The 27303-nt window shown below is 47.8% G+C and overlaps 1 protein-coding gene across 3 annotated transcripts; it reads right to left on the reverse strand.

Annotated features, from left to right (window-relative positions):
- Positions 1-122: 122 nt before the first annotated feature.
- On the reverse strand, positions 123-27070 carry MAP3K14 (mitogen-activated protein kinase kinase kinase 14). 3 transcript variants are annotated; one of them, XM_033079041.2, is made up of 16 exons: positions 26957-27070; positions 19068-19340; positions 18459-18528; positions 16116-16323; positions 15405-16001; positions 14264-14401; positions 11997-12126; positions 10716-10847; positions 10191-10295; positions 8989-9152; positions 8496-8646; positions 7554-7904; positions 6225-6331; positions 4826-4970; positions 4244-4344; positions 123-3206 (listed from the first exon to the last, which is right to left on the reverse strand). In XM_033079041.2, the coding sequence occupies exons 2-16, from the start codon at positions 19318-19320 to the stop codon at positions 3042-3044; spliced, it is 2817 nt and encodes a 938-aa protein (XP_032934932.1). In that variant the 5' UTR covers positions 19321-19340; positions 26957-27070; the 3' UTR covers positions 123-3041. The 3 variants fall into 3 exon arrangements, with proteins under 3 accessions (XP_032934932.1, XP_032934930.1, XP_032934931.1); XM_033079039.2 differs by having other exon boundaries at positions 16116-16326; XM_033079040.2 differs by having other exon boundaries at positions 16116-16326; positions 26953-27070.
- Positions 27071-27303: the final 233 nt, after the last annotated feature.

Genomic DNA, 27303 nt, shown 5'->3' on the forward strand with positions numbered 1-27303 from the left:
CATCCCCCAAACCCAAGGGTAATTATTATATAGCAGAGCTCCTCTTTCTGGAAAATCTTATTCAGCATCATCATCTTGTTCTCCAGGACAACACATCAAACCACCAGCAACGACAACAAACAAAATCTTTTTAGCTTTATTTTTTTTCCCTGTGAAAATGCAGGTCAAAAACATTAACTTCAAGAAATCACAGTTTTATAAAGTGTCATTCGTTCCATGCAAGCTCCTCATTCCAGCACCTTCCCCCCCTGCCCATCCCAAAGAGATCCTCAGCTCCACCTCGCCTCACCAGCAGCGATTTTTCCAGACATCCGGAAGGAGCTGCACGACAAGAGCCATCTGTGTTTATCACTCCTACTTGTCCTCCCCACCCTGAGCTGGGGTTCTGTCCTAAACACTTGTTATGAAACCTGACAGTTCCAGCCAAATTTGAACGAGGGTAATGCAAATCTTCCCCGACTTTCTGCTGTCAGTATTGCCTTCATCTGGCAGCCAGGTTGTTTGTGCCTGTCACAGCAAAGTGACAAGCCAAGGGAAGAGGAAACTGTCCTGGCAGCACGACAGAGCCAGGGAGAGCTCAGGCTGGCTGGCAGCACAGCCTGGAGATTGTCCCAGAGGAGAACCCCAGCTCAGGCACTGGGAAGGCACCAGTGGTTTGTGGGGCTGCCGAGGTGCTGTCCCCAGCAGGGACTGTGACACCACATCCCACCCTGAGAGCAGTGACATGGCCAAGCTTTGGGCTGGGAACCTGCAGCCTCACTTGGGCACTCATGGTGGCAGCAGAACAGGATTGAAAGCTTTGGACAAAACAAAGAGGGTGAATCCTGGCTAATGCTGCTGTGAGGGTACCAGGGAGCACAGACCTCTCCATAGGCCTGGGGGACACAGCCAGCTCCATGGGCCTGGGGGACACAGACATCTCCATGGGCCCTGTCAGGACATCCTGGACCTGGGAGGGTTCCCTGCCCTCATGCAGGTGGCCTGAGTTCAGGTTAATGCTGCAGATGCAGAGCCCAGGAGTCCTGCAGACAGTCCTGCTGCTCCAGGGCTCAGTCCCAATGCCTAGGCCTGGAACTAGATACCAGGGCATGGGAACATCCCCCAGGTGACAGAGGCACAAGGCACAGCCTTTGGGATGGAACCCACGAGGCTTTGGGAGTGACACATCACCACAGACTCACATAAATAACCAACAGTTTTCCTCCTGCCCCCTCAGAGGAAGCTCAGGAAAGGAGCCAGGCATGCACTGAACCTGTGCTTGGGCACTCCTGGGAGCCCTGGAAGAGGCACTTGGATCCCTCCTACTCCAGAGCTTAAACTCTTAGTAGTTTATGGTATCTGAAAAAAGAAATCAAGCCAACCTCTCCCTTTCTCCACTCCCTCCTGGAAGACATGTGCATAATGTGTTAATTATTTACTAAAAAGACTCTGAACGTGGCATTGTAGATATAATTAGGTGCCTATTGGAACAATGTATTAAGTGCTTTAGAACAAAAAGTGCTATAAAAACTATACCCAGAGTGGTAACAGGTTTCATTTTTCTTTGTGAATTCCACTTTTTTATTACATCACAACTTGAGTTCTCTGATCAGGATGTCACTGTCTGGTGGAGCAAAACCAGCCCATGTTCTGGGAGACCAAAGGGAAAGAGCATCCATCCATTGTTTAAGGAGTGCTTCTCCTCACAAAGGAGGCTCAGAGTTCAGCTTTTCCCAGCTATTTTCTAAGAGAACTTCTCTTGGGAAGACTGCCAGCACTGCTGCCCTGTTGTGTCTCCCAGAGCAGCACGGATCTGGCAGAGCCCACCTTGGTTTTTGGGAGCTGTTTCTCTGCCCAGGCTGGATGCAGAGCCCCTGCTCAGCCTCAGTCACAGCCACAGGGAGGGACTGTGATCTCCAGGTGTGCCAGGCCTTGCAGCAGCCCTGAACGAGCACCTGAGCTCACACCTCCCTCAGGATCTGGTCTGGGAAAGGGTGAACAACACTCACCCACCTGGACTTGACCTGTGAGATTTCAGTATGTTCCAAACATTCACAAATCAGTAAAAAAATAAAGACAGTTCAAAGCTTAAGGTATTCCAGGCCCAGCTGCTCATCCCACTCAGTGAACCCAGTCTGAAGTGAGGGGAGGAGTGGGAAGCCTTTTGAGGCCAGGCTGAGCTCACAGAACTGGGGCACTGGGCTGCGTTGGGAGCTGGGTGGGAGATTTTTATAAATTCTGCAGTAAAATTCAGCCCTGTCACAGCTGACAGAGATGATGTCCCTTACTCCTCCAAGGATGGGACCTGAAATCCCACATCAGAGGTGGGAACAGGATGGAGGAACAACCCCTCCACCCTCCCACCAAGGAATTCTGTACCCTCCTCCTGCCCTGCCTGCCAGGGACACCAGAGAGAGCACCAGCTCCTCTGAGACCTGCAGGTGGGAGCTGCAAGCAAAGCTCTTTCTGGGAACAAAGTTCTTTTCTGATTCAAGAAGGAAGCAACTGCGGGGAAGGGTGGGAGGTGAAACCAAGAGCCAGCCAGTGACTGCTGTCGATTTTCCCCATGCAAAAGGCTTGAGGTGGAGATGATGCTCCCCAGAGCCTACAGAAGTATTTTTTCCTCCAGCTGGAATGAAGTCAGCCAGTTCCCCTTGGCACAACCAAGCCCAGCTGCACTGAAGGCACCCAACCTCCTCCTCTGGGCAAGCCCAGCAAAGACCAACCTCACCTCGGAGCAAGAGCATGAGTCCTCACCCAATCCCCCGCTCTCCTGAACAGCACAACCTCCTTCCTCTGAAAAACGAGGAATTTCCACCTACCATTCTCAAGCTCTAACACACCCAAAACAATTCCCACTGTCCTGGGGAATGTCTAAGCTCAGGACACGTCTTGGAAGTGGATCAGAACAGCCAACAGAAGTGAGGTCGGAGGGCAGCGAGCTGTGATCCTGCTGCAGCACAAACACCAGCCACTGCCTTGGTGCTCCGTGGCAGGGGAGGTCAGAAGCTTTTGCAATTCCTTCTTTGCACAGGGTGCAAACCTCCAAAGCAGGCAGGGCTTCAGGGCCTGTTCTCCAGCTGGCCGTGCTTGACGCGCCAGGCCCAGCTGAGGCTGCAGTCGGGGGCCAGCGTGCACTGCAGCTCGATGCCCGAGTCAGGCACCTCCATGTCGTAGTGCACAGGCTGCCCCTCCTTGGTCACCAGGCTGAAGGCAGGCACAGGGATCTGTGGAGCAGAACACACACCTCAGGGCCACTTCCAGGCTCCTCCAGAACATCCCACCCCTCCTTCGCTTCCCAAGACAGGAACAGCTCCCAGGGAGGGGCTCGTGCTTGGCAGGAACATCCTGAACTCCTCTCATAAGGAAATATCTGGATGGGACTGGGCAGTGCCCACCCTGCTGCCAAAGTGCTTCCCCGAGCTCTGGGCCAGGGCTGGGGGTCCTGAGCTGCCCATGTTTGGGCACATGAGCTCCTCTCCAGATATTTTGCTTTGTGATGTCCACAAGAACAGAATCTAGAGAGAACCAGCACCACTAGAACATTTTCTGGACTGGTGCAATGTCTTTTAGAGATGATCCCCTTTTACACTCAGATGAGTCACAGTCCCACAGACACTCCAGAGTTTCTTTCAGGAACAGCCAAAGCAGCCCACAGTGAGGTTCACAGGAGTGTGCCAACATCTCCAACAGAACAAGTTGGAAGCACCCCAGCCAAACACAGCTCATATCCCTGAGCTGATGCTACTGCTCATGATGAAAAAGCTATATAAGGATTCTTTAGGGAGAGGGGAAAGAGTTTATAATTGAGGAGAAGGATTTTTTAAGCTGCAGCACAGATGCTTTCTAAGATACAGATCTCTGTGGTTACTCTGACAATTGGCACTGGCTCACAATTCAGGCTTGGTACTAGGTTTAGGCTGGATATTAGGGAAATGTCTTCACTGCAAGAGTGGACAAGCATTGGAACAGGCTGCCCAATGCAGTGGTGGAACCACCATTCCTGAAAAAGTTCAAAAAATGCGTAGATGTGGCACTTGGAAATATGTTTTAGTGGGCGTGGTGGGATTTGGACAAAGGTTGGACTTGAGGATCTTGGGGGTCTTTTCCAACCTTAATGATTCTGTGATTCAGAAAAGATCCTCTGGTGTCCTAAGGATCCCTGAACCACTCCTGGATCTCTCTGGCATTCAGGGGTTATGAGGCTGCAGTAGGGAAAGAATTGTTCCTCAAATGATGCACTGAACTCCAGTCTGTGTCTCACCTGGCTGCTTATCCCCGTGGCAATGTCTCCCACCTTTGTTCTGTGGAAATCCCTGATGTGCAAATTTTCTCCACTTAGCAACTGGATCTGGATTTTCACTCCTGGAATGCACAAGAGATTATTTAACTTCTGCTGAGCCACAAGGACTGCTCAGTCCACAGCAAAACTGACTGACAAGGTGAGGGGAAAAATTAATTTTTGTCATTAAGGATTTAATTTATGTAGGTCTTCTGCTGAGAATGGAGCTTGCTGCAGACAGCAATGACTCACAGAGCAGAGCTGCATTTAGCAAGAAAGCAGCTGAAGGGATGTATTAATTTGCACAATATGCCCTCAAAATTCTGGGTAGATGTTTGTAGTTATAAAACATTCCTTCCATGAAGGTTGAACGATGCAGGGCACACAGCTCTGTGTGCTCAGAAGCTTCCCTGGATTTTACTGTACAGACCCAGTGCCTTCCACCCATCTGTCACTGGGGCAGACTGGGCACAGCAACTGAAGGAAAAAAGGAACTCAAAACCTCCATATCCAGCCTGTCTAGATAATGCTGGCCACTGATGCAGGTGTGGAAGGCAGACCCACCGTTGAAGTAGCTGGGAGTGTCCGTGTGCCGGCTGCGGCTCAGCAGGTTGTTCCAGCTGCAGCTCTGCCCGTCTGCTTGGCTGTTCCAGGAATGGATCCCAGAGCTCATGGTGTCCCTCAGGCTGTGAGAAGCCTTCATGGAGTTCTGCAGGAGTAAGCACAAGTTTGCCTAAGGCTCTGAAAGAAAATGAGCTGGCAGGAGATGAGCATTAAAATAAGGTCAGGAAGAAAAAGGTGGAAATCCAGAGGCCTTAGTCAACATTTATGTGCCATCTGGGAAAGGGAATGGATAGCAGTGCAAGTGTGCAGACATTATCAGATATTCTCAATAGTTAAATCAACAATGAGCTGAAAAGCTGGATGAGAAAAGAGAGGTTGTACTGACTGGCAGGAGAATTAAGCATCAGTTAATATTTGTCACTTACTGGCATTAGAAACACAGGAAAAACAATTAACTGTACAAAACCAACGACAGACCCTGTGATGCTGCACTGTTGGGAAGGGTCTGTATTGTCCCAGTCACTCTGACATCAGCACAGTGGTCTGAACCAGTCAAAAGTGAAGTTAAAAGTACCAGGTAGGTGTTAGTGGGAAAAACCAAGCAGAGTCAGATCCCACACTGCACACTGTGTGTGTCGACAGCTGAGCTCCCTCAGTCCTCCTCAAAAAGCACTGGAAGACTGAGAAGAGAGACAAAAATAGGACACAAAGCTGCTCCCAATCAGAACTGACTCTGCATTTACCAGGATGAACAAATTTGGGACTCAATGTCTTTGAAAACTGTGGTCAAAGGGTTTTTGTTCTTCCTGGTCCAACAATGCTTATTGAGTGTTCCTCACTGGGACTCCCCACCTCAGGAACACCAGAGAGAGTAAATCAATCTAATTTAAATTAGTATTTAAATAACTAGGACTATGTATTCATTGGTATCAATGGGTTAAAATAAGCTTATGGAAAATTGATCCATAGACTGGGAATGAATGTCCAAGGTTTGGGTCTCTGTTTGCCTGTCCTACTCTCCTGGTCTTTCCCTAAACCTCCCACCATGGCCCACCATGAAAACCCTGCTTGCTGCAGCTCCTACTTCCATCACTGCTCACTTCTCCTGCACAGACAGGCTTGAGGCTGCTGAGATTTTCCATATCCACACACTTGAAACTTCTGGTGAGGATGCAGCACAGGAGAGCCTCTGGAGGAAAGGATCCACAGGGAACCAAAGCACAGCTACAACCCTCAACACCCCACTGGGCATGAGCAAAGCTTTGTTCCCAAGGTGCTCCCCAGCAAACTGAGCGTCAGAAAGCAGCAGCAAAGGTGAGAAATTCCAGATTTCTGTTGGTGACAGCTTCCTGTTTCCCCCAGGGGCATAGCCAGCCCCCATCCATCCCCACTCACTCACCTTCTCACTGGCATCTGACACAAAGGGGCTGTCGATGCTGAGGCACGAAAGCATTTGCTCCTGTTCTTCCAGAGAGTAAGGCTGGGAAAGGCTGTTCAGAAACAGTTCTGCAGTAAAAGGAAGAGAAGGAAGACATTTCCTGTGTTTCCATCCATGCCTCCCTGCTCTAATCACAGCTCTGCAGCTAATACCCAGTGCTTCTTCAGCAATATTTAATGAACATTCATATTGGTGCCAGCAAAATCCAACACATAATTCTACCATGCAGTGTGACACAGGGCAACTGAGCCAAGAGGAGATGGATTGTGCAACAACAACATGCAAAATAGCACCCAAAATTTACCAATTCTTGCCCAATTATGTCTCCTGTGAAATGTCACTCTAGATCCATCCACATTATCAGGGAAAGGTCAGCCTCATGTACTCAGCTCTCACAAGTATCTGGATGTTTGTACTCCCTTATCTGGATACAAGTACTTACAAATACTGCAAATATTCCTGATAATATCCAGATATCCCATACATAACCAGCTCTTACAATGCTGCTGAGACCCAAAACCATTTGAGAAAGCAGCTGCCCATCAGCAACCCCTAAAATTCCTCATTCTTCAGTTTCCTGACACAGTTACAATTCAAACCACTTTCTTCCTAACTGGAAGCTTTCAATTCACCCAAAACGACTAGAAAATATGGGAGAAAAAAAAGTGAAAGCAGAGTTATACTGGGGCAATGGAACTGGACAAATCACTGATTTCCACACTAAATTTACTGCTGGTTTTCAAACTCTGGATTCCTGTTGTAACTAATTTCCTTGGCTGATGGCTGTAGGTTTTCCAATGCCCAGAACAAAACAGCTGCAGGCTGATTTTAACTGCACTGCTTTGCTTGACATCTGCCATTCCTTTATTTTTATCTTGGTTTACCTAAATTTAAAAAAAAAAAAAAGTTTGAACCTAAAATTCCAGATGAAGTTGGAATTCTGATTCTGTTTACACAGTGCAAACAAGCCCAAGTCTGAAACAGGCTGTTTTCTAAGAGGTTCCTGCACCTCTCCCAGGTTCCTGTTCAGGGGGAAGGAAGTTCTGTTCACTCCCTTTGTTGCACATTTAATTGGTTAAGAACTATTAGTTTTGGTAGTATGGAGGAAGGTTGAGCAATTTGTGTAACGAGAAAGGAACTGTGAGCAAAATGACATCCAAGCTGAAAACCCAAAAATAACTGTCAACAAACCAAGAGAAAGCAGCTGTATTTTTATCCTGCTCTCAAGCAAAAAAAAAAAAAAAAAAAAAAAGCTGAATTGCTGAATTCCTCCCCCAGCCCAATGCTCACCAATTTCCAGCTGCTGAAGTTCTTGCTCTGAAATGGTTGTGGCTCTTTCCACATGGCTGCAGGTCTTCAGGGGCAGGGGAGTTGAAGAGAGAGGTGGGGGATCACAGGTCTCAGGTAACTCCTTGCCCTCACTCCAGTGGGTTCCCTCAACTTCCTCTGTTTGCTCCAGAGATGGAGGTGGTAGCAGTGGGCTGGCACAGGAAACTTTGACTGACAGTTTTGGGTCAGAACCAGTCTCAGAAACTGGGCTCACTGTGGGGGACAGAGATGTCTGTGCACTGTTTTCTTTGTTCAAAGATAAATGTCTGGGCTCTCTGTATTCACCTTTCCAGGGGCTTCTCACACCTCCCACTACAAAAAGCAAAAAGGATACAAAGGTTATCAAATAAAGCAATAAAAGAGGTTAAAGTTTTCCTTTGCTGCAAGAATTTTTGAAGTGTATTTGCTGTAAAATGCCCAGTGTCTTCAAAAGGCAAAACCAGATCACCTCCACAAATTCTTGCTGTGTTACAGAACCACTCAGCAGGATTAAGTTGAAATCAATCAGTGATGGTGTCAAGGGCAAGACTAAACCACAAGCATGAGTTAAGAGCTAAGGATGCAATAAACCTCTGCTTGCAATTGTGCTGCACAGCAGGCTTCAGGTGCAGCTGATGCATCAGCTGACAGGAGCCAGGCACAGCACCTGAACAAAACCTCAGAGCTCACCTCCTTCAGTAGAGGAGGAAGAAGAGCATGTGACAGCACACAGGAAATGATCATTTATTTGGGTGACAAACACTGGGCTGCAGGCAAAAGCCATCAACCCAAAATATGCATCAATGCTGTGAAAATGATATACTGGACAATAAAACAGACTGGTGCTTGCCAAAGGAACAGCACCAGCAGCTCTCCCAGTGGGAATACAAACATTCAGCCACAGTTACATCAGGACATTTCTACCTTCCTCGAGTGCCACACTGGTCTTAGTTTTGAGCTCTGATGCAGATGCCCTGTGCAGAGGCTCCTTCTCCAGTCCCAGTTTAATAATCTCAGCAGTGAGAGGGTTGCAGGAAGGTGGAATTTCCCTCAGAGGAGGCGGCTCTTTAGCGATCTGTGTAACAAACAGGAAGTGAAAGAGGTTAGACCAGAGAGGCTTAATTTGATTTCAGGAAGGTTCTTCCCACACCAACAGCATTTCCAACTGAAATGAAAGCATTAAATGAGACCTGAACAGTAATTTTATTACAGCTGAGTGGCTAAAAGTCACACTCAAGTCATGAGCAGGGTAGGAAAGACCGGCCCAAGCAGAGCAGGCACAGGGAAAGCTCAGCTTCCAAAGCAAGGCTGGCATCCTGTCAGATGCCCAGCTGGCTCCCAGCCACCCACCCCGAGGCCAGTGCACCCTGGCCAGCAGTAACAAGCTCTGGCAGCTCACAGAGGCTGGGTCACTCACCTTCAGGCAGAGAGGGTGGTTGTAATACTGGGTCCACGGGTGGCAGCCATTGAGCATGTGCAGCATCATACAGCAGCTGCTCCACACATCCACCTTGGAGTCACAGCGCTTCCCCATCACCACCTCCGGGGCCATGTGGGTCTCAGTGCCAGGCACGTAGTTCCCTAAAAGCATCCAGGAGAAAACTCACTGCATGCAGGCAAGAGAACTGCTCCAGTGCCACTGGTAGGAGGCCTAAGGCAGAATCCCTCTCTTTTCAGCTCAAGTGAGACTCATGTCAGCTTCATGGAGTGGTTTGGGTGGGAAGTGACCTCAAAGCTCATCCAGTGCCATCCCTGCCACGGGCAGGGACACCTTCCACTGTCCCAGGTGGCTCTAAACCCCATCCAGCCTGGCCCTGGACACTTCCAGGGACCCAGCATCCTGTGCCAGGCCATCCCCATCCTCATAGGGAAGAATTTCTTCTCAGTATCCCATCTGACCCTGCCCCCTGGCAGTGGGAAGCCATTCCCCCTTGTCCTGTCCTTCCAGGCTGTTGTCTCAAGTCCCTCTCCAGCTCTCTAGGAACCCCTTTAGGCACTGGAAGGGACTCTGAGGTCTCCTCTGAGCCTTTTCTTCTTCAGGATGAACAATCTGAGCTCTCCCACCTTTTCTCCATAGTGGAGGGGCTCCACCTTAACCCAAAAAACAGTATTGTGTGTTCTTAGAAGCTGCTCCCTCTCAAAACCATCCCTTATACACAGAATAGGGATTAAACTTCACTTTCGAGCAAATCTGGGAGGAAAAACATGAGCTTGACTTTAGAAAACCTTATCTTTCAACAGCTGCATGAAGAAGCAAGGTTAAGTTTATGTGTCAAAAAAAAAGGAGTTTTGCTTTAGTGGAGGTCAGGACCCTTCCCCACTATTTAGTGAGGTTACACAACAAGTCAGAGTAGGATTTTAAAGTTTCAGTGAATGCAGCATGCTGACAAAATCTTACAGTAACCCTTCTAGCCTGGGAGATAAGGACCATCACCTCCCAAATTTCAGGTCATTTTGGCTGTCAGTGGGATGCCTTACAGTAATACCAATAAATGAGACACCCTGAGCAATGCTCAGCCTGGAAAACGCAGTTGTTTGCAAATCAGCCGCATGTAAATGTTCACAAGAAAGAATGAGTCAGAAAGGCAATTCTTCAGAAGAGCAGCAGCAAAGGCTCACCTGTGACCAAGCACTTTCCCAGCCCGTCTGGGTGCAGGTGAGCAGAGTGGCCAAAGTCACACAGGAGGGCCCTGCTCCCATCAGCTGACAGCAGCACGTTCTCAGCTGCCAACACAAGGGTTCCATTAGTTCCTCTGGATTAGGAGATGGGAAAAACACTCAAAAGCACACAGAGTTACACTTTTTAAGCCCAAAGGATCTATTTCTCCTGTCACTGGTTTAAGTAAGTACAGAGCTGTAGTTATCTCTTATAAACTGCCAATTACCTGCCCTGGAGATTCTTGTAGCCCAGTGGTGGGGCAGCCTGGGCAAGCAGCCTGGCAGAGCCACGGGGTGACAAGAAGAGGTGACAAATATGATATTCCCGGCAGTCTAGAACCAAGGGAAACTCTAATATCAAACATAGATCTGAAAATCTAGGAAGTAGATCCCATTACTTTAGTAAGTAATCCCATAATTTAATCTCCAAGCAGTTTGCCTCTTCTAAGAAAAGGAAAGAACAAGGTACTTCAAACACCTTCCTACCTTTGACATCTCCATGGAGAATGTTTTGAGCATGAAGATACTCCAGACCCTCTAACACCTGGCCCAGGTAGCTGAGGGCTCTGTCCTCTGGGAGGCAGCCACTCTGTTTAATGAGCTGCCCTAATGAGCCACCTAGAAAGGAATCCAGGGAGTTCATGTTAGCTTATCTTTGAATTCTCCCCAGCATCATTAGCATCCCTTGTTGTTTCCATTGAAAAAATTAGATTTTCCAGGTCTGACAGCACTTATCTTCCACACATGGCTCTGTTCCTTTTGTTTATTCCCAGAGTTTTTGCTGCCCACTTTTTTTTTTTGCTTAGTGTCAGTTTAACAGTGTTGCTTTGGAGCAAAAGCAACTGCTCTGTGATCAGAACAGGCATTTCTAGGTGTTACTGACCACCAGCTCATTCTTCACAGCCTGTTTTCCATGGTTCTGGCCAGAAAAATAGCATCAGGCAATGGAATCATCTAGGTTTGCTTAGACAGTATCTCCTTTTCCAGGGCAATGCACCCCACTGGGGTCCTGCAAATCAACAGGAAGCACAAACCAGCCCCAGCCATGTTTTACTGGGAAAAAGAGACACCTTGAACTGGAGCAGGCAGGACTAGGAATTACTACCTCCACAGTCCCTCTGCAGGGACTACACACACCCATCCCAACCCACTGGGGAATTCACAGCAGGAATATTCTGGATGCATTGACAAACTAACAGATTTGTACTGGGGCAGCAGGAAGAGGTCAATGTGCACTGGGCAGCGCCAGTGGTGCTTGCACAGGGCTGTGTGAGAGGATAGGTTGAAAGGATGGTGCAGAAGGCAATCTCTCCTCATGAATTACAGCTGGACTGACTACTGAGGAGTGGAAACATCTGTGCCTGCCCAATGAGGTTGGGTGTTATAAAAGAGTGGGGTAGCTGGCTACTAGCTGCAGCTGGAGCTTGACATGCAGAGCCTGGCTGTGCTGTGAGGAAGCAAGGGACAGATAAGGCAAGACGGTGTTAGGTAAGAAGGTGAGGGTTAGACAGGGTAAGGTGGCTGGGAAAGGGATGAGTTGGTGTTCAGCCAGTGATACAGAGAGCAGATAAGGAGTCAGAGCTGTGTGGAGCTGCCTGAAAGAAAAGGAGTCAGTGCTGAATGGAGCAGCTAATGAGGAAAGGAGTCAGAGCTGTCAGAAAGAAGAACACTGAAAAGAAGGCATGTAAAACTTTCTAATAAAAGACTGGTGGTGATGCCAGTCTTGTCTGTCTCAACAGAATTGCACCAGTGATGTCCCCTACTCACCCTCCATCAGCTTCATGAAGATGGTGACCCAGGGGCCCTCCTTGACAGCACCGTACAGGGGCACCACGCTGGGGCTCGTCACAGCCGCGCACGTCGTCAGCTCCTCGGCACGGAAATGTTCCACCTGCACCTACAGAAACAGAGAGGCACTCAGCAAGTCCTGCCATGAACCCTCACACAGCTGTCCCTCCCTGCTGGCTGTGTGGCAGAAAATGGGTTAACTGGGCTTGGTGGTCTTGGAGGTGTTTTCCAAACTTAATTGTGACCTACCCTAGCAGAACTAAGGGAGTGCAGCAAGGTAGGAACACTTGGGATGATAAACCCTCAATGTCTAATGGAAGTGAAAATTCATCACAAGAGATGCCAGCTTGCAATAACTCCAGATTACACCTGAGGATGGGTACTCTTCAGGAGAAAGGTAATTTCTGTCTCAGTAAAAAGATAATTTTGACAATTGAATGTGTTCTGCTTTTATGAAAGGGGTGGGGGGGGGAAAACCCTGGGGATGATGCAAAACTTGGCAAAAATTCAACTCCCCCAAAGCAGAAGGGAATAAAAAATATGTCCACAAGCAGTGATCTACATAATCACCTTGTTAGGTGGTCCTTATCCTGCAAATGGTTAAAGAAAAACTGTACTTGCTAAGTTCAGCCAAACTAAATAAAACAAGAATTTGCTGAAGTCCAGAAGGAAAACGTGAGTCATGAAGATTCTGGTGGGAAAAAGATGCATCATGTTTCCCCTCTGTCAGCAATCCAGCTATAGTTGGTTTTCTTTCATCTCAAGAATTTAGACAGCAGGTGCTTCCAACACCAAGTGTGGTGCAAGAAGGTGAGGTGGTGTCCTCCTGTCACAGGGAGGCAGCAGGAACTGGAGACAGTTACTCATGGAAAATTAACTGGAGCATAGAGAAGCGTCCAATTTGCATGTTAGAACTCTCTGCTTTCAGAGTGTGAGCTGAGAAGATGCATTTCTGATATAAAGAAGCATCATTTATCCTTCAGTAATTAGGGGGTAAAATGACATTTTTGAAAGACTTCAGCTTTTCTCCTACTTTCATGTTTCCCTTTTCAGCACAACCATCTTCCTTCCTGAAAATACACCCCACAAGGAACAGCTCTTTCTCCCAAGACTGTGGATATGCCAAATGGGAAATACATTTAAATAGCTACACACTGACAGGAAACAGGCTGGTTGTGTCACCACACGCTTTCACACCTGAACTGTGAGGATGCAGAACAATAATTAATTTTCTACATGCTTGAGAGAGACTTGTTTCTATAGCTGACAAGTGAATGGTTATGAAATAGTTAAATACACACACTGGCTTGTCTTGCCACTTACATCTTTCCACAGGGAGCATAGCAAGCTGGGCCCAGTGCAAATGGGGGGGAAAATGAACATTTTAAACTGAAAAACGCAAGTTGTGGTTCTTTTTGCACACAATATTTTTGTACTTGAGGCAAACACTTCCCACATGAAGTTTTCTAGTGAAGTAATGTGAGAAACATCAGTTCACAGGGTGATGAAACTATTAAAGTGTAAGTTCAAATAAAATAGTTAACATTTTCCTCGTCTCCTTGCATTATCCTTCTGTCTGCATCCCTGAGGCCCCCACAGCAGCCCACAAATCAATGCCCTGACCCAAGTTATATTCCACACACTTCCTACATCCTGTGACAATGGCATATCCTGGAGAACAACAGATTCTAGTGTCAGCTTCTAGAAAAACACACATCCTTTGGTGCATCTGGAACAGCAGCACTTCAAACCAGTGTGCCAGCATTGCAGCTGACACTGAGGAGATGAAAGCTCTGTTTTCAGAGCCTACTGACTGATTGGGTTTTTCCTACTTTATTTCTTTTTCAACAGGAAATAAATAGCTGTCATGTAACCATTTACACCAGACATGGTTTGGGATAAGAATAGTCAGATAACAGACAACCTGTGAGGCTGTTGCTCCCCTGCAGTCACTCACAATCAGTCAGAAATCTCCACTCTTGCCTCAGCACCTAGCATCCCATTCAGCACACTTTAAAGCCAAATGAGCTATTTCTGGCTGCTGAGCTTGGCCCCTGTGCACATACATGTCCTCCATCTGCTTCTCTCTCTCTGCCATCACCCTGAAGTTTTCCCTTGGAGACAACAGCAGCACTTCAATGTGACTGTTCAGTCCGGGCTGTTGGTCCTGACTAAAGAGAACCTGGGAAGAGATTTCTCTCCATGTGCTGTCTTGCCAGGACCCCCCTTCTCTCACACATAATTACCTTCTTGGCAGCACACTGAAATCCTGTCTGCTTGTCCTCTATCTTGTACACTTCCCCAAAAGAGCCAATGCCCAAGGAACCATGGCACTTGGTCCAGTGAACCTCTTCTCGGTACTCGTAATCCACTGGCTTCAGCTTCTGGAAGTCCCAACACAGAACAAGATGAAACAAGGAAAGAGACACTTAAATGTTGAGCTGCATAGGCAGAGATCAATGTTCTCAGAAGCAGCACAAGGACAGGTACCACAGCACCTCCAGAAATCCCTGTACAAGATTACTTCTGGACAGGCTTGAGATGAAGCCATACAGGATCAACCTATTTGATTTCTGTGGGCTCTGTTGGTTCTAAACAAGTGCACTCCAGTGTTGTAAAAAAGGCCACCATGGCTTTAGAGTTCTATGTACCTCCCTTCTCATGCAGAACATAAGCACAAAGCTGAATCCTACAACTAACCCAGATTAATGTGACTAAATGCAGACACTGTGTGAAAGCTTCTCTGCAGTCAGTAGATGGAGACTGTGCCTCAGTGTGAACACGTTCAGGCAGGTAAAGGGCACCTTGAACTCCACAGACCACACTAACAGGGTCACACTCTGGGAAGTCCTCCAGGAGGACTTTAAAGTGTTGAGAGAGCACTGAATTCAGGAGAAGTGAATCATGTCCCTAAGATTCAAATGCATTTCTGTGTGCAGGCCCTGTGCTTGGCAAGGGACGCTGCAGGAGCTGCTGGTCCCAGCAGAGGCACAGACTGGGGCCTCCTGCACCTCCCCTTCTACCCAGCCTTGCTTTATGTCACACTCCAGCTCATCCAGAGCCAATAAATATTACAGCTGGCTGAACGGATTGGGCTCTTCTCCAGCAAAGAGAGGACATGGTTGAAGACTGACTAAGCACAGAAGCACTGCTCAGAGACAGGCCTGCGTCCGGTGACTGAGCACAGCACGGAGCCAGCAGTCTGAGACAGGCAGGCCTTTAATTCCTGCACAAAACAACTCTGTACTGTTATCTGGCAGCTTCAGCCAAATCCAGAACCATTCAGAAATTGCAATTTTAGAAGCTAGCACATGGGTGCAGATTATCCCTCTCCCAAAGCCCTGGAGAAACTCTGCCTCCCACACCCCAGAGTGTGGCTCAGATCACCTCGTTCAGCAGCACGCCTTCATTTTCACTCTCTTCATGGAATTGTTCCTTCAGCTCCAGCCCACCTCCTCTCCATGTCTTGGCCAGGCTGGCTAAATTTTGTGGTTCACCAAAACTCACGCTCCCCTTCAAGGCATCTACCAAATATTCTTCCACAGAAAGCTTGTCCGAACTGGTTTGCACAGACTGGTTGATGCATTTGGTGAAATTATATTCTAAGTTTAGGCCAGATAAGTGACAGTCTTGATGGCTGAGGTCACCATGGAAGTATGTGTCCAGAGCTTTCTGCTTCATGGCATGGAGAGGATTGTCCATGTGAGGGAAATGGGGGGGAAGGATGTTGTAGGGAAAAGGATGGAGAGTCTCAGGCTGGGGAACAGTGTCCCTCTGTTTCCAAACATGATTAAGGCACTGAATAGGGCTGATCAGTTTGTGCAGTTCTGTTTTGTATTGGCTCCTTGGGGAATGGAGTTTGCCCATGGACAAAGAAGCATGGGCAGGCTTCTCAAAAGACAATGGATCATAGCCCAAGTCCTTGCTAAATTCAGGAAGCCAAAACCTGTTTCTGTAAAGAGTGCTTTGGTGGGATTCATCCTCCTAGAAAACAAAACCAAACAGCTGAGCAGGAACCTCAGTACAGACACCAAAATCCACCCAAGAGCTGTTAGGAGTTTGCAGGGACAGTACAAAAGGAAGGTGGAGGATTCTCACCTGGACAGGGATTGGGGTGCAGCTCTCCTGTTCTGGAGTTCTTGGACTTCTCCTGCCAGCAGCCACAGGTTGTCCTTTCAGCTTGGATCTCTTCTTGTGCCGTTTCTTCCTGGCCCTGCCCCGGTGCCTCCCTCTCCAGGTGGGGGCCATCCTCCCCTCCGTGGCATGGGCCACATTGTTGGGGATGTGATCGAGACTGTCCGAGCGGCTGCTGGAAACCAGAACACAGCAGGGCTCTGAGATGGGACAGTGCAAGCACAGCTCAGCTGACACCTCTGACCCACAGAAAGAGAATCAGCAACTCTGTGAGCTCAACAGAGAACTAAAACACAACTTCTTGCCTTCTAATAGGGGTAAGTTCAAGGTCCAGGCACGGCAGCACCTCTATTGTATAAAACCAAAGGTGGAGTGTGGGGGGAACAAAACATTAGTGTCCCAGGGTTTACACATTCAGGAAGAACAAGACTGGAATGTACAGTCACAGAATGGTTTGGCTGGGAAGGGATCTTCAAGCCCATCTGCTACTCCCTGCCATGGGCAGGGAATACTTTCCACTGTCCCAGGCGGCCCCCAGCCCAGCCCAGCCTGGCCTTGGACACTGCCAGGGATCCAGGGGCAGCCACAGCTGCTCTGGGCACCCTGTGCCAGGGCCTGCCCACCCTCCCAGGGAACAATTCCTTCCCAATATCCCACCTATCCCTGCCCTCTGGCAGTTTGAAGCCATTCCCCCTTGTCCTGTCACTCCAGCTCCTTTGTCCTCTCCAGTTTTCTTTCATGTCTCTTTTTTGAACAGAGTGAAGCAGAGCAAATAGCCCTGCATGTCTCCAGGCTGCTCCCAGACAGTTTGTGGTTGATTTCTAGTGAACACAGAGATGATGTATAAATGCAGTCTAGTTTAAAGAATTATTAAAATTAATAAATGTGTTCATAATATCAATGCCTGCTCTAATTTGAAGGAAAAGAGAAGAGGGATGTCTAAGTGCACATGAATAAAACAGCTTCAAAAAGCCAAAAAGCTGGCTTGTAAAGCCCAATACTACAACATGATTTTTAAGAATGCACAGATATACACAATACTCCAGCTGGGATCTGCACAAAGAGATGAACTCTCAAGAGGGATACTTGCCTGCAGTTACTTAGGGTCAGAAAGAAATGGTCACTAAAGTTTCTTTTAACTCAAACCATTCTGTGCTTCAACGATCCAATACCAATCATAGCAGCTGGGTTTTTTAAATCAAGCTCTAAGAGAAAACAGGATTTTTGATCTTCAAATGAAGCAATTGCTCCATTGATTCAGAAGAGTTCTGATACATTCCTCTGCCTTTCCTGATCAGTGATGCAGGGCACAGCCACTATTTCCATCTTTTCCTGATGTTTTAGTGCTAAAAGATGCCACAAGTAGAGTTCTGGCTGATGGCATCAGCACAGTGCCTTGAGCCTGAACACACAGCTGGTGTGCATCCCAGAAAACCCCAGATCCCACATAAAACCCCTCAGAAATGGGGCACTTTGCACTTCTGCAGCTGGCTCATGGGACCACATCATAAAGCCACTGGGCAGTGTCAAACCACACACCCCACAAAGTGCCTGAAGGTAACAGGCAGCACCTAATCCTGCACCCCAGTCACCCATTTAGGGGTTGCCTGACAGGGCTCCAGTGCATCAGACAGCTCCAGTATGTGCCCCAGCAGGAAGAGACCTTTCATGAAGAACAAGCAGCTCATTCCCAGGTGACTCCAGAAAAGCAATTCCCAGGCCTCCACTTGTCCATCACAAATGTCATGGTCTCTTTTACCACTTCCAGCTTCTCTGTGTTCACTTCTGTTGTTGATGCTGTCATTAAGCAAAGGTTCTCTCATCCCCTTTTATCCTTCCAAGAAATGGAGCTGTTCCCTTTTCTGAGGACTCCTTCTAGCAGCAGCAGCCCAGGTTTTACAGAGCTTTTCAGCAGATGGTGTAACAGTTTCAAAAGCATCAACACATTTCAGTTTAAAAAGAAAATTTCTCCTTGGATCCTTCTACTTCAAGCCTATGAGCCTTAAAGAAATTAGTTATTTCAAAACAAATGTGGTAGAAGCCTACAAGGGCAGTAAATCTGCAGGTATTGGCAATAAGACAATGCAAGGTGTTTCAAGTGGTCTGTGTCTAAATTGGTATTTTTTCCTCATAGGAAGATGTTTTGGGAAAGACACATTCTTACCAGGCCTCAGACTGAAGAGTTAATTCCAAGAGGAGTGCTTTTGGAAAAATATTTTAAGTGCAGAGAGCCAGGGTGGATTGGAACAAGGACAAGTCAGCAGATACAACAGTGGAGAGGGGTGTTTGCATTAAGAGGTTTCTCACCTGTAACGTTTACTGTGGGCAATAAAGGATCTCTCTGATAAAGTGGGGCTGAACTCCTGACTGTTTTCACCTGTGTGAAAAAAAACAGGGTCATCACTTGTCTTAAACCAGGCAAAGTGTTTCCTAGTAACAACTGGACTTAAACAGCTCCACCACTGTGCTAAATGAGAGATGCAGACATTCAGTGCACAGTCATGTCACCACCCACACTACATTCCTCCTCCCCCACAATTAGGAGGCTTCCCAGTTATCTCCTGATCCCCCAGCTCTTTCCCAGATGACAGCTTTCCTTTGGTTTCCTCCTCTTTATCCCCTCTTTTAAACACCTTTCAGAAGTCAGCTAAGAACAGGTGACCCACAGGACACAGGTTGAGGTGCATGGGCCTCATGCTGGTCTGTTATTTATGCTTTATTTAGTGGATGCTGCCACATTATTAGGAGATTTCATGAGCTTCCTAAATAGAGTCTGGGATGTGTCATCAGCTCCACCCCATTTGGGATTACAAATAGATGTGGTCTCAGCTCTCCAGGAGTGCCGAGGGAGTGAAATCTCATCCCTCTTTACACATTCCTTTTTCTCAATGAAGCGCAGCCCGTCCTGCTACTCACATTCTGCTTGGGCAATAATAGAAATTGATGCACAGCCTCCTTCTGTTTCTTCTTTTGCTGTTCCTTTGGTGATTACATCATTCAGGATTTTCCACTGATTGTGAAAGATAACCTTCTTTGAATCTTCTACTTTGCAAACACTGCTCTGCTTTTCACTGGCTGTCTCCTTCAGCCCCTCAGCAGCTGTGAGCTCCTTTTTGTGCTTGACGGCTGGATCAGGAGCTCCTTGGCATGCAATTCCCATCACTGCCATTGCCCAGCTTCAGAGAGACACTGAGCAAGAACAGAAAAACAAAACACTTGTCAAAATACTTCACAGGCAGAAGCAGCTTCAAGTTCACAATAAACAGGAGGCTCCTGAAGGTATCGGATTAATAAATGATTCAAATCAAGGTCCTGCCCATGTTCTGAGCTGGAGAAAAACCCTGGAGTGCCAGGCCTCCATTTCTAATTTGGACCAGTAAAGATCAGAATATTCAACGTTCTCATGACTGAAAATATGCAGCTGCATGGGTTTTGGAGAAATTGAATTCTTGGTATATGCCCTTAAATACAAACAGTGAAACCAAGGAGAAGAAGGAACTCCCATATCACTAAACAGGAAGAATATTAATCCCCAAAAACAGGGAGAAAGGGAAGACAAAGTTCTCCTAGAGTGCACCTGGGGGAAATTACACACCTCTCACACCACATGAATGGCCATAAACTCAGCTAATTCCCTTTTTCCCTGTGCTCAGTCCTCTCAAAACCATTCCTCATTCTCCCTCAATGAAGCCAGGCTTGACAGCCAAACCTGCCCATGCACAGATCCTCCCTCACTCTCTTCACATCACCAACTTCTGCAATCCTTGCTCAAGCCCAGCAGAACTGGAGCTCTCACAGAGTGCAGGATCCATGGAAGTTGGTGTGGGATAGAGGACAGTGATGGTGCTGGAACAGATCCCTCTGCCTGAGAGCTGGAGGGGATCAGCACAGGCTGTGAGCTGACCAGGAACACAAAAGGAGCTCCAAACAAGTCCCAGCACAGGCCAAACCTTGGCCAATTGGCAGCACAGGGGAAGGTAGAAGGGAGCTGGGGATGGCAAGGGAGAAGCATAAACCAGCATGGAAGGAAAGCTCTGAGGGACAGGACAGGGATACCCAGGGGTGAAAATCAGCAATGTGGAGAGTGAGGAGTTCCCTATGGCACAAGGCCATGGGGAATACAGCTTTGGTGCAGCCCCTGATCCCCTCACCTGGGATTCTGGAGAAGTTAAACCAGTTGTTTCCTTTTAAATAGAATGTGCTCTGTTGCCTCTTAAGGGCAGAGATCCTTTCCTTGTGCCAGTCCTCCCGTACCACAAGTATAAAACCTTAAAATGAACAGTTCCACCCTTAAACAACCCATGGAAGTTCAGAAACCTTGGGCAATGTATGTGGGTGATAAGTACCACAAACCCAGGATAGGACAAGGAGGGACATTTTAACAGAGGCCAGGAAACCAGATATCAGCACCATTACAGGAGCACACCTTGAAGCTCATCAGCTTCAATCTGCATAAATATTTCTTCTTCTTTTTTTTTTTTTTTTTCCTTTTCCTTTCCTTTTTCCCCACCTTGAGCAGCTGCCTGGGGCAACAGGTCATTTACTCCAACAGGCTTCTGGCAACCAAGATGAACCACGAAAATAACAAAATGAGTGGGTACTTCATGCCTGAAGGACCACCAAGAAAAAGGGGAAGCATTTGGGAGCCAAGTGCATGAACCTTGGTGCTGTGAGTCACCTAACAACCTGGCAGGTATACAAGGAAAGTCAACAATGACCACATTCAGTGGCCAAACAGAGAACAGCTGCTGTGCAAAAGAAGTGCTGATGACAGTATCCCACTCATTAGGGCCGTCCCGCTCCCTCTCCTCTACAGAAATTATGTCAATTCTCAGTGCTGTAAAATAATCCCTTGGAGCAGCAGGAGCAGAGCCTGCCAGATGACTAACCCAGCCACCAGTGACCAAACTGACAAGTTCAGAGTTATTTTTATCCTCACTCTCTCCTGACTTGCATTAACTCTGTCTCTCCTTGCCCTCCTCTCACCTTCAAGGTCCTTCAGCACAAACCAATCCCCATTGCCAAAAAATACAGAATTCTGCAAGTCCCTCCTTGGCTGAGTCAAAGGAGAACAGAGAGAGGGGAGAAACAAAACTGCAAGTCCTTGTTGCTCTCTGAAATGGCAAAGAATAACAAGGAAACATAACTGAGATTAAAGTCAACAAAGCTCTACCTCACTTGCAGACTCAAAGAGACCGAGGCAGCAATTGTGAGCAACGGCCTCGACCCGGGTACAGCTCAGGCAGTTTAATGTGTGACTCAGGTCTGTGGGGCTGTGCAGGACCAGAACCTGCATGCCCAGCCTGCTTTAACTGCTGCTGCACAATTTTCAGTCCTTGGAAAAGTCAAATGCCAACTATTTTTATGGTGTGTACAGCAAAGTATGGTAGGCAGAAGCTTGATTTAAAATAAGCAATCAGAACTTTTTTTAAAAAGAGTTTTTGAAGCGTAACTTCTGTCTGAAGTAAAGGAGGCTTGGGGAGACTTTTATTGCCCTCTACAGCTCCCTGAGAGGAGGTTGAAGGCAGCTGAGGGTCAGGCTCTGCTCCCAGGAAACAAGAGACAGGACAAGAGGAAACAGCCTCAAGTTGTGTCAGATGTTCAAGTTGGGTATTGGGAAGATTCATTCACTCAAAAGCTGGTCGGGCATTGGAATGGGCTGCCCAGGGCAGAGGTGCAGTCCCCATCCCTGGAGGTGTTCAAAAACCTCTAAAGCACCAAGCAGACATGGCACTTCATGATACAGCTCAGTGGGCATGGTGGGATTTGAAGGTTGGACTGAAGACCTTGGAGGTCTTTTCCAACCTCAGAGATTCTGTGATTCAGAACTGAACACACCTGACCCATCTCTGTGCAGGTGGAGAGGGCAAAGAGAGGTGCAAAGAGCTCCTGAGTCCCATAATTCAGACACAGGCACTTGGTCTCTGCCCAGAGCCAGCCCACAGCCCTTCTCAGGGAGCTCCAGCTAAAAGGGAGCCTGGGGAGCAGCAGATGGGTACCTGAGGATCCACAAGAAGCCCAGTAAGAGCCGGATTTATCCACATGAGCCACTCTGGAGCTGCAGTTCCCCTGCCTGTTTATGTGCTCCAGGATGAGCACAGCTTCCTGTACAGACACAGGGCACAGACCAGCAGCACGAGGAGCTTCATGTGCCTGAGCTGCAGGGTGCTTGTGTCCTACCCAGAACTGCTCCTCTGGCTTTCAAAACCTCCTCAGCACACTTAGATACAGCTGTCATTCTTGATTTCCATATCCCAGACTTTCTTCCTTCTGTGGGCATGTGATGGGCTCGTTATTCTCGAGGCAGAAAGGAGAAGTCAGGTAATGATGCAGGAGATAAGAGTGGATACTGCACTCCCTACAACGGGCTTTTGATACCAGCTAAAAGCCTGTTTGCTCCTTATCTTCACCAAGAGTTTTCTCACCTTGGGTTAACTCATGTTAGTTCCCACTGCTGTAAAACAGAAAGTGTGTTTTTACAGAATGAAAGCCAAACAGTCTCAGTTGTGCTGTGAAGGCACCGCTCCGATGGCAACTCCTCCCTCAGCCAACGTGTGGGAGAAACTAAAATACCGGATCAGGTCACCTGAGACTGGGAGGGAGCCAGAGTTAACGACACACTCAAACACTAATTGAGAGATAACCACGTGCATTCTGCTCCTTTAAAACCTCCTCCCTCCTTCTCTAAAGTCCCTCTTCAGCTCTTCCATCTCAACTGGAAGATGCTTAGAGCAGGGACCTTAAAAAAAGCATTTCTATGTTTCATGAAATCATTGTGAGAGAAGCTCAGAGCTGGACAGGAGCCATGCAAACACCTTTCCAGCACTGCACCTCTCCACAGCACACCAGCATGTGGCATTTGCCTGGCTCCAATCCCCTGCACAATGACTTTTGGGAGAATTTCAGTTAATGCTTTGTGGACCAGCCCATACATTTGGTCAAAAACGACTTGGGAAAGAGCTTTAAAATATACATAAGACTTCCTAAGTCAAGTTCACAGAATGGAAATTTCTTCTCCTCTGAGTGTATCCATTCAGCAGCAGTTTCACAATGATATTTAGTTTGAAAGGAAAGAAGAAGATAAAAAATTAGGTTGTCTCAGTGAGGTTTCCCACTTCCTTATGGAGAGTTCTGTGCACAGAGCACTAACTCAGGTTGCCTTTGCAGTTGCTGCTGGTTTGATCAAACACAAGGAGCATTTTTAGCCATGTTGCTTTGCTGACCACCACAACAAAGCAACAGCTGGGAAGAGCCAGGAATTTCTGCATCACTAGAGCAGGGAATGTCAACTGAGAAGAACACCACACACACCTTTGGGGACCTTCCAGTCCTAACAGCTGTCAGTGAGTACGGCAGAAAGTTCCAAGTCTGCAGCCAAAAGAACCTACACAGGGTATTAGCTGCAAAATTTTTGTGCAAAGCTACCAAACCTTATCAAAGAACAACTTCTTCCAAAGAAAAAAAAATAGATTATACTTGTTACATGGATGGATCACATTAAAAATCTGGTTTGGGGCCAAAGGCATCTATGCATACATATATAATTTATAGATAGATAGATATGTGGAAGGATTCAAGGCCAGGTTGGACAGGGCTTGGAGCAACCTGGGATACTGGAATGTGGAATGTGTCCATGGCAGAGGGTAAAATTGGATGAACTTAAAGACTCTTCCAACCCAAACCATTCCATAATTGTTTGCAGAGCCCCTTCAGAGCCTGGCACCAGTGCCCTCCATCCCTGCCTGGATGGCACCCATGGCTCCCCTGCCTGCCCACGTTTCAGATGGAACTGAAATTCAGACAGTTCCGGTTTTGGCCCAGGCAGTTTAAGGCCTGTTACTGCAGCCCAGGCCTGGGGTGGAGATTTAAACTGCTCAGAGCTGTCAGCAGGACAAGTTTCAGTTTGTGTCAGAAGGGACTTTAAAAATCCAGTTGTAACACTCAACAGCCCCCCGACTTCAAAACACACTTTATGCTGCTTTAAGTGAACATGTCTAAGGGGAAAAAAAAAAAAAAAAAAAAAAAGAAAAAAAAAAAGAAAAAGAAAAAAAGAAAGAGACTTCCCATGTGTATCTAAGAGCTCCAAAGTGAAAATAAATAGAATGCCTGACTGATTAAAATCCTGGTGAGTCAGAGCAGCAGTTGCTATTCCAGGGAGCTCTCACAGCCTTCATCTCCCCTTCAATAACCACTGTGACCCATCTGGCCATTCCAGGGACTCCTGCACAATCCCCTCTGGTTCCTCCCATGTGTATCCACAGATTTACCTGAGGAGCACCAGGGAAGGCTAAAAACCTTCTCCCCAGAGCACCACAAACTCCCTGCTTGAACACTGCACTATCAGCCCTGTGTACGAGCACGTCAGGTTACAAATGATAGGCAGTGTGTGTAAACATGTTCTTTAAAGTGGTTTGATAGTAAATACTCCCAAATCCTGCTTCAGCCACTGGTGTTGCTTACTGTAAACATCAGGATAATGAGCCTCAGTTGTTTTTTTTAGTTGCCAGACATTAAGATATTGCAATAGTTTGGTTACAAAATCTGCAGGGAAATATTTGACTGGGTTTAATTATCAGCACATTTCTAAAAGTACCCAAACACACCTTTATCCTCATTTCCTCGAGGACAGCCCGAGCACAGCTCAGCCCTGAACAATTCTTTTCATGCTGCTGAACAAAGGTATGAACACCACCACTTGCCCAGAGTTTACAAACACCAGCACAAGCCCATTCACTCAAAGAATGGCGAGTTTTTCTGAACCCCACTGCAAACAAGGAGAGTAGAAATAATCAGAACAAACTTCAGCCTGATAAGGATTTGCTTCCCAGCTGTTCTCACACAGCTCTCAGGCCACTGCTTAACAACATCCAGCTTTTGACAATCCACTTGTGCAGTTATTTCCTAAACTACAACAAATGATACAATCAAGCACCTCAAGGGACAACTTCCACCTACCACCACAGACACACCTGAAAATCAATTCTGCCCAAGCAGGTGGAGCCAGACTGTCACCAGCTATTACTTTACACTGCTGTGCAGCTTTACATTTCAATCATACTTATAAAATATTGTATTTAAATCTATGGGGAAGTAGTAAGACTGGGATGCCAGGCAAAACCAACCTAAAAGTTTAGATAAATTTAGTATAGATAGAAGCAGTTCTACATGATCGTAATTTATCATTGGTCCTGCCAATTCACTTGTGATGATTTCATACTATAAAGTCAAAATATGAACTGATTGGGAAGATTTCTACCTGTCCAGCCAGAGCAGACTCTCATGACACAAATTCCCACATGAACTGAAGAACAGAATTGCTTTTAGGCAAGACAAGGTCCATGTTCTTCAGGGTCCTGATCATGACACTGTGATCAGCAAAGCCCAGTCTCCTACAAATGTAATTCCCACATGTCTGTTCCTCCTCCTGGTCCCTCCCATGCATCCTCATCTCCCTCTCCCAGCATCTCCTGATCCTTTCCTAACTCAGGGCTCTTTTAGTCCCAGCCAGCTTCTCATCTCAGAACCTGGAAATCTTTCTGTCCTCCAGGCCTCAATCCCTCTGTCTCCACTAACACATCTGACACTTGGCAGCAAAGTTCAAAAGTCACAGAAGGAAAGCTGATTTATGCTCACTTTGCCTCCATCATCTTGGCAATTACAATAATAATTCAGCACCTCATCACTGCTACAACAGCTCAGCTCTACCCCCTCCCAGTTAACACAGAATGAAGACTCAGGACAGACTCATTAACTTCAAGTTCATTAACTCCGGTGGTGTTGGATCAGGTCCCACAAACCCTTTAGGTTTTCGGTTATGTTTGTTTGTTATGCTCCTTCACAGCACTCTACAAGATTCAGTCTCTTAATACAGTTAAAATTTAATAGTTAATAGCAAGTGACTCATTCCCAAGGAATCCGGTGGCCGTGCCAATAACAGATTTCAAGTGAGGTAAAATGCAATAAAGCAGCTCACTACAGACACACTCAATTCAACTATTCTTATCACTAATGTCACAGCACAGAAGCGCGAGTTATTACTCATAAAAGCATTTAGAAAGCCAGTCGAAAAAGAAATTCAGACTTTGTTTATAGGTGCTGGTTTCAGACTGCAGTCTGTCCTACATGCGTGGAGCACTCAACACATGTTTCTAATGTAACCAGTTAAAGCTGACAGGAAGCATCTGAGATCAACCACAGCAGCAACTTATTAATCAGCAAAGAAACATTTTAACCTTTTGACAGAAATAAAAAAAAAAAAAAAAAAAAACCGAAGAAGAAAAAGAAAAAGAATTAGGCATTTAGTTGTGTCAAAGAGACGCGCAGAGTGAAAAGGACGGGGTGGTTCAGGTGAATTAAGGTCTGGCTCGGTTGTGTTGTGATGGGCTGAGCTCATCCCTTGCTCCTTCTCCTCTCTCCAGAGTAAGGGATCATCGAAGTCCCTGCACCGGGAACCCGGGGCACCGGCAGCTCAGGGAACGGAGGGGGCACCAGGAGATCAGAAAGTCGGGCTGCCCAGGACACCGGGAGCTCGGGGCACCGGGAGCCGCCGACTCGAGAAGGGGCCGGCAGCGCACTGACAGCCACGCTCCGGACACACACACTCAGCGCTGCGGCGGGGCCCGCACAGCCCAGCAGCCGCTCCGAGCCCCCCGGCCGGGCCGGGGCTCCTCACGCGTTGTTCCCGCCGGCAGCCGCGGAAGCTGCGCCAGGCCCTACCGGGCAGATACACCCCGCGGCTCCCGGACCGAACGCCGCACCCCGGACCCGGATCCCGCCTCCGCGGCGGTGGTCGGGCCCGCACCTACCGCTCCGGCACAGCTCGGCTCAGCCCGGTCCAGCCCGGTCCGGTTCTGCTCAGCTCGCCCGGCACAGCCCGGCGCGGCCCCTCAGGCCTCCTCGCCAGCTCCCGCTTCACTGACAGGCGGTGCCCAGCGACGGCCCCGCCCCCGGTCTCCGCACAGCCAATCACCACCCCGTCTGGTCGCATGGCCCCGCCCACCACGCCTCTATGACCAATCACCGTGCGGTCCTTGCCGCGGCCCTGCCCCGCGGCGCGGCCCCGGCCGGCCGGGTTTCCCAGAAGTGGGCGGGGCTTTCTCCCAAGCAGGCCCCGCCCCGCAGCCGTCGCGCTGCGCATGCGCGTTTGGCCACG

Source organism: Catharus ustulatus, chromosome 23, assembly GCF_009819885.2.
Source record: "Catharus ustulatus isolate bCatUst1 chromosome 23, bCatUst1.pri.v2, whole genome shotgun sequence".
Taxonomy (NCBI): domain Eukaryota; kingdom Metazoa; phylum Chordata; class Aves; order Passeriformes; family Turdidae; genus Catharus; species Catharus ustulatus.

What these genes read in the sequence shown, in the direction of transcription:
- MAP3K14 (XM_033079039.2), bottom strand. Translation starts at nt 19,320, where the DNA reads ATGGCAGTGATGGGAATTGCATGCCAAGGAGCTCCTGATCCAGCCGTC. An exon ending in TCTCCATGGAGATGTCAAAG is followed by an intron (nt 10,296 to 10,715) that starts GTAGGAAGGTGT and finishes TTGTGTTGGCAG; the next exon opens with CTGAGAACGTGCTGCTGTCA. An exon ending in ACTTCAGCAGCTGGAAATTG is followed by an intron (nt 6,332 to 7,553) that starts GTGAGCATTGGG and finishes CTTTTACTGCAG; the next exon opens with AACTGTTTCTGAACAGCCTT.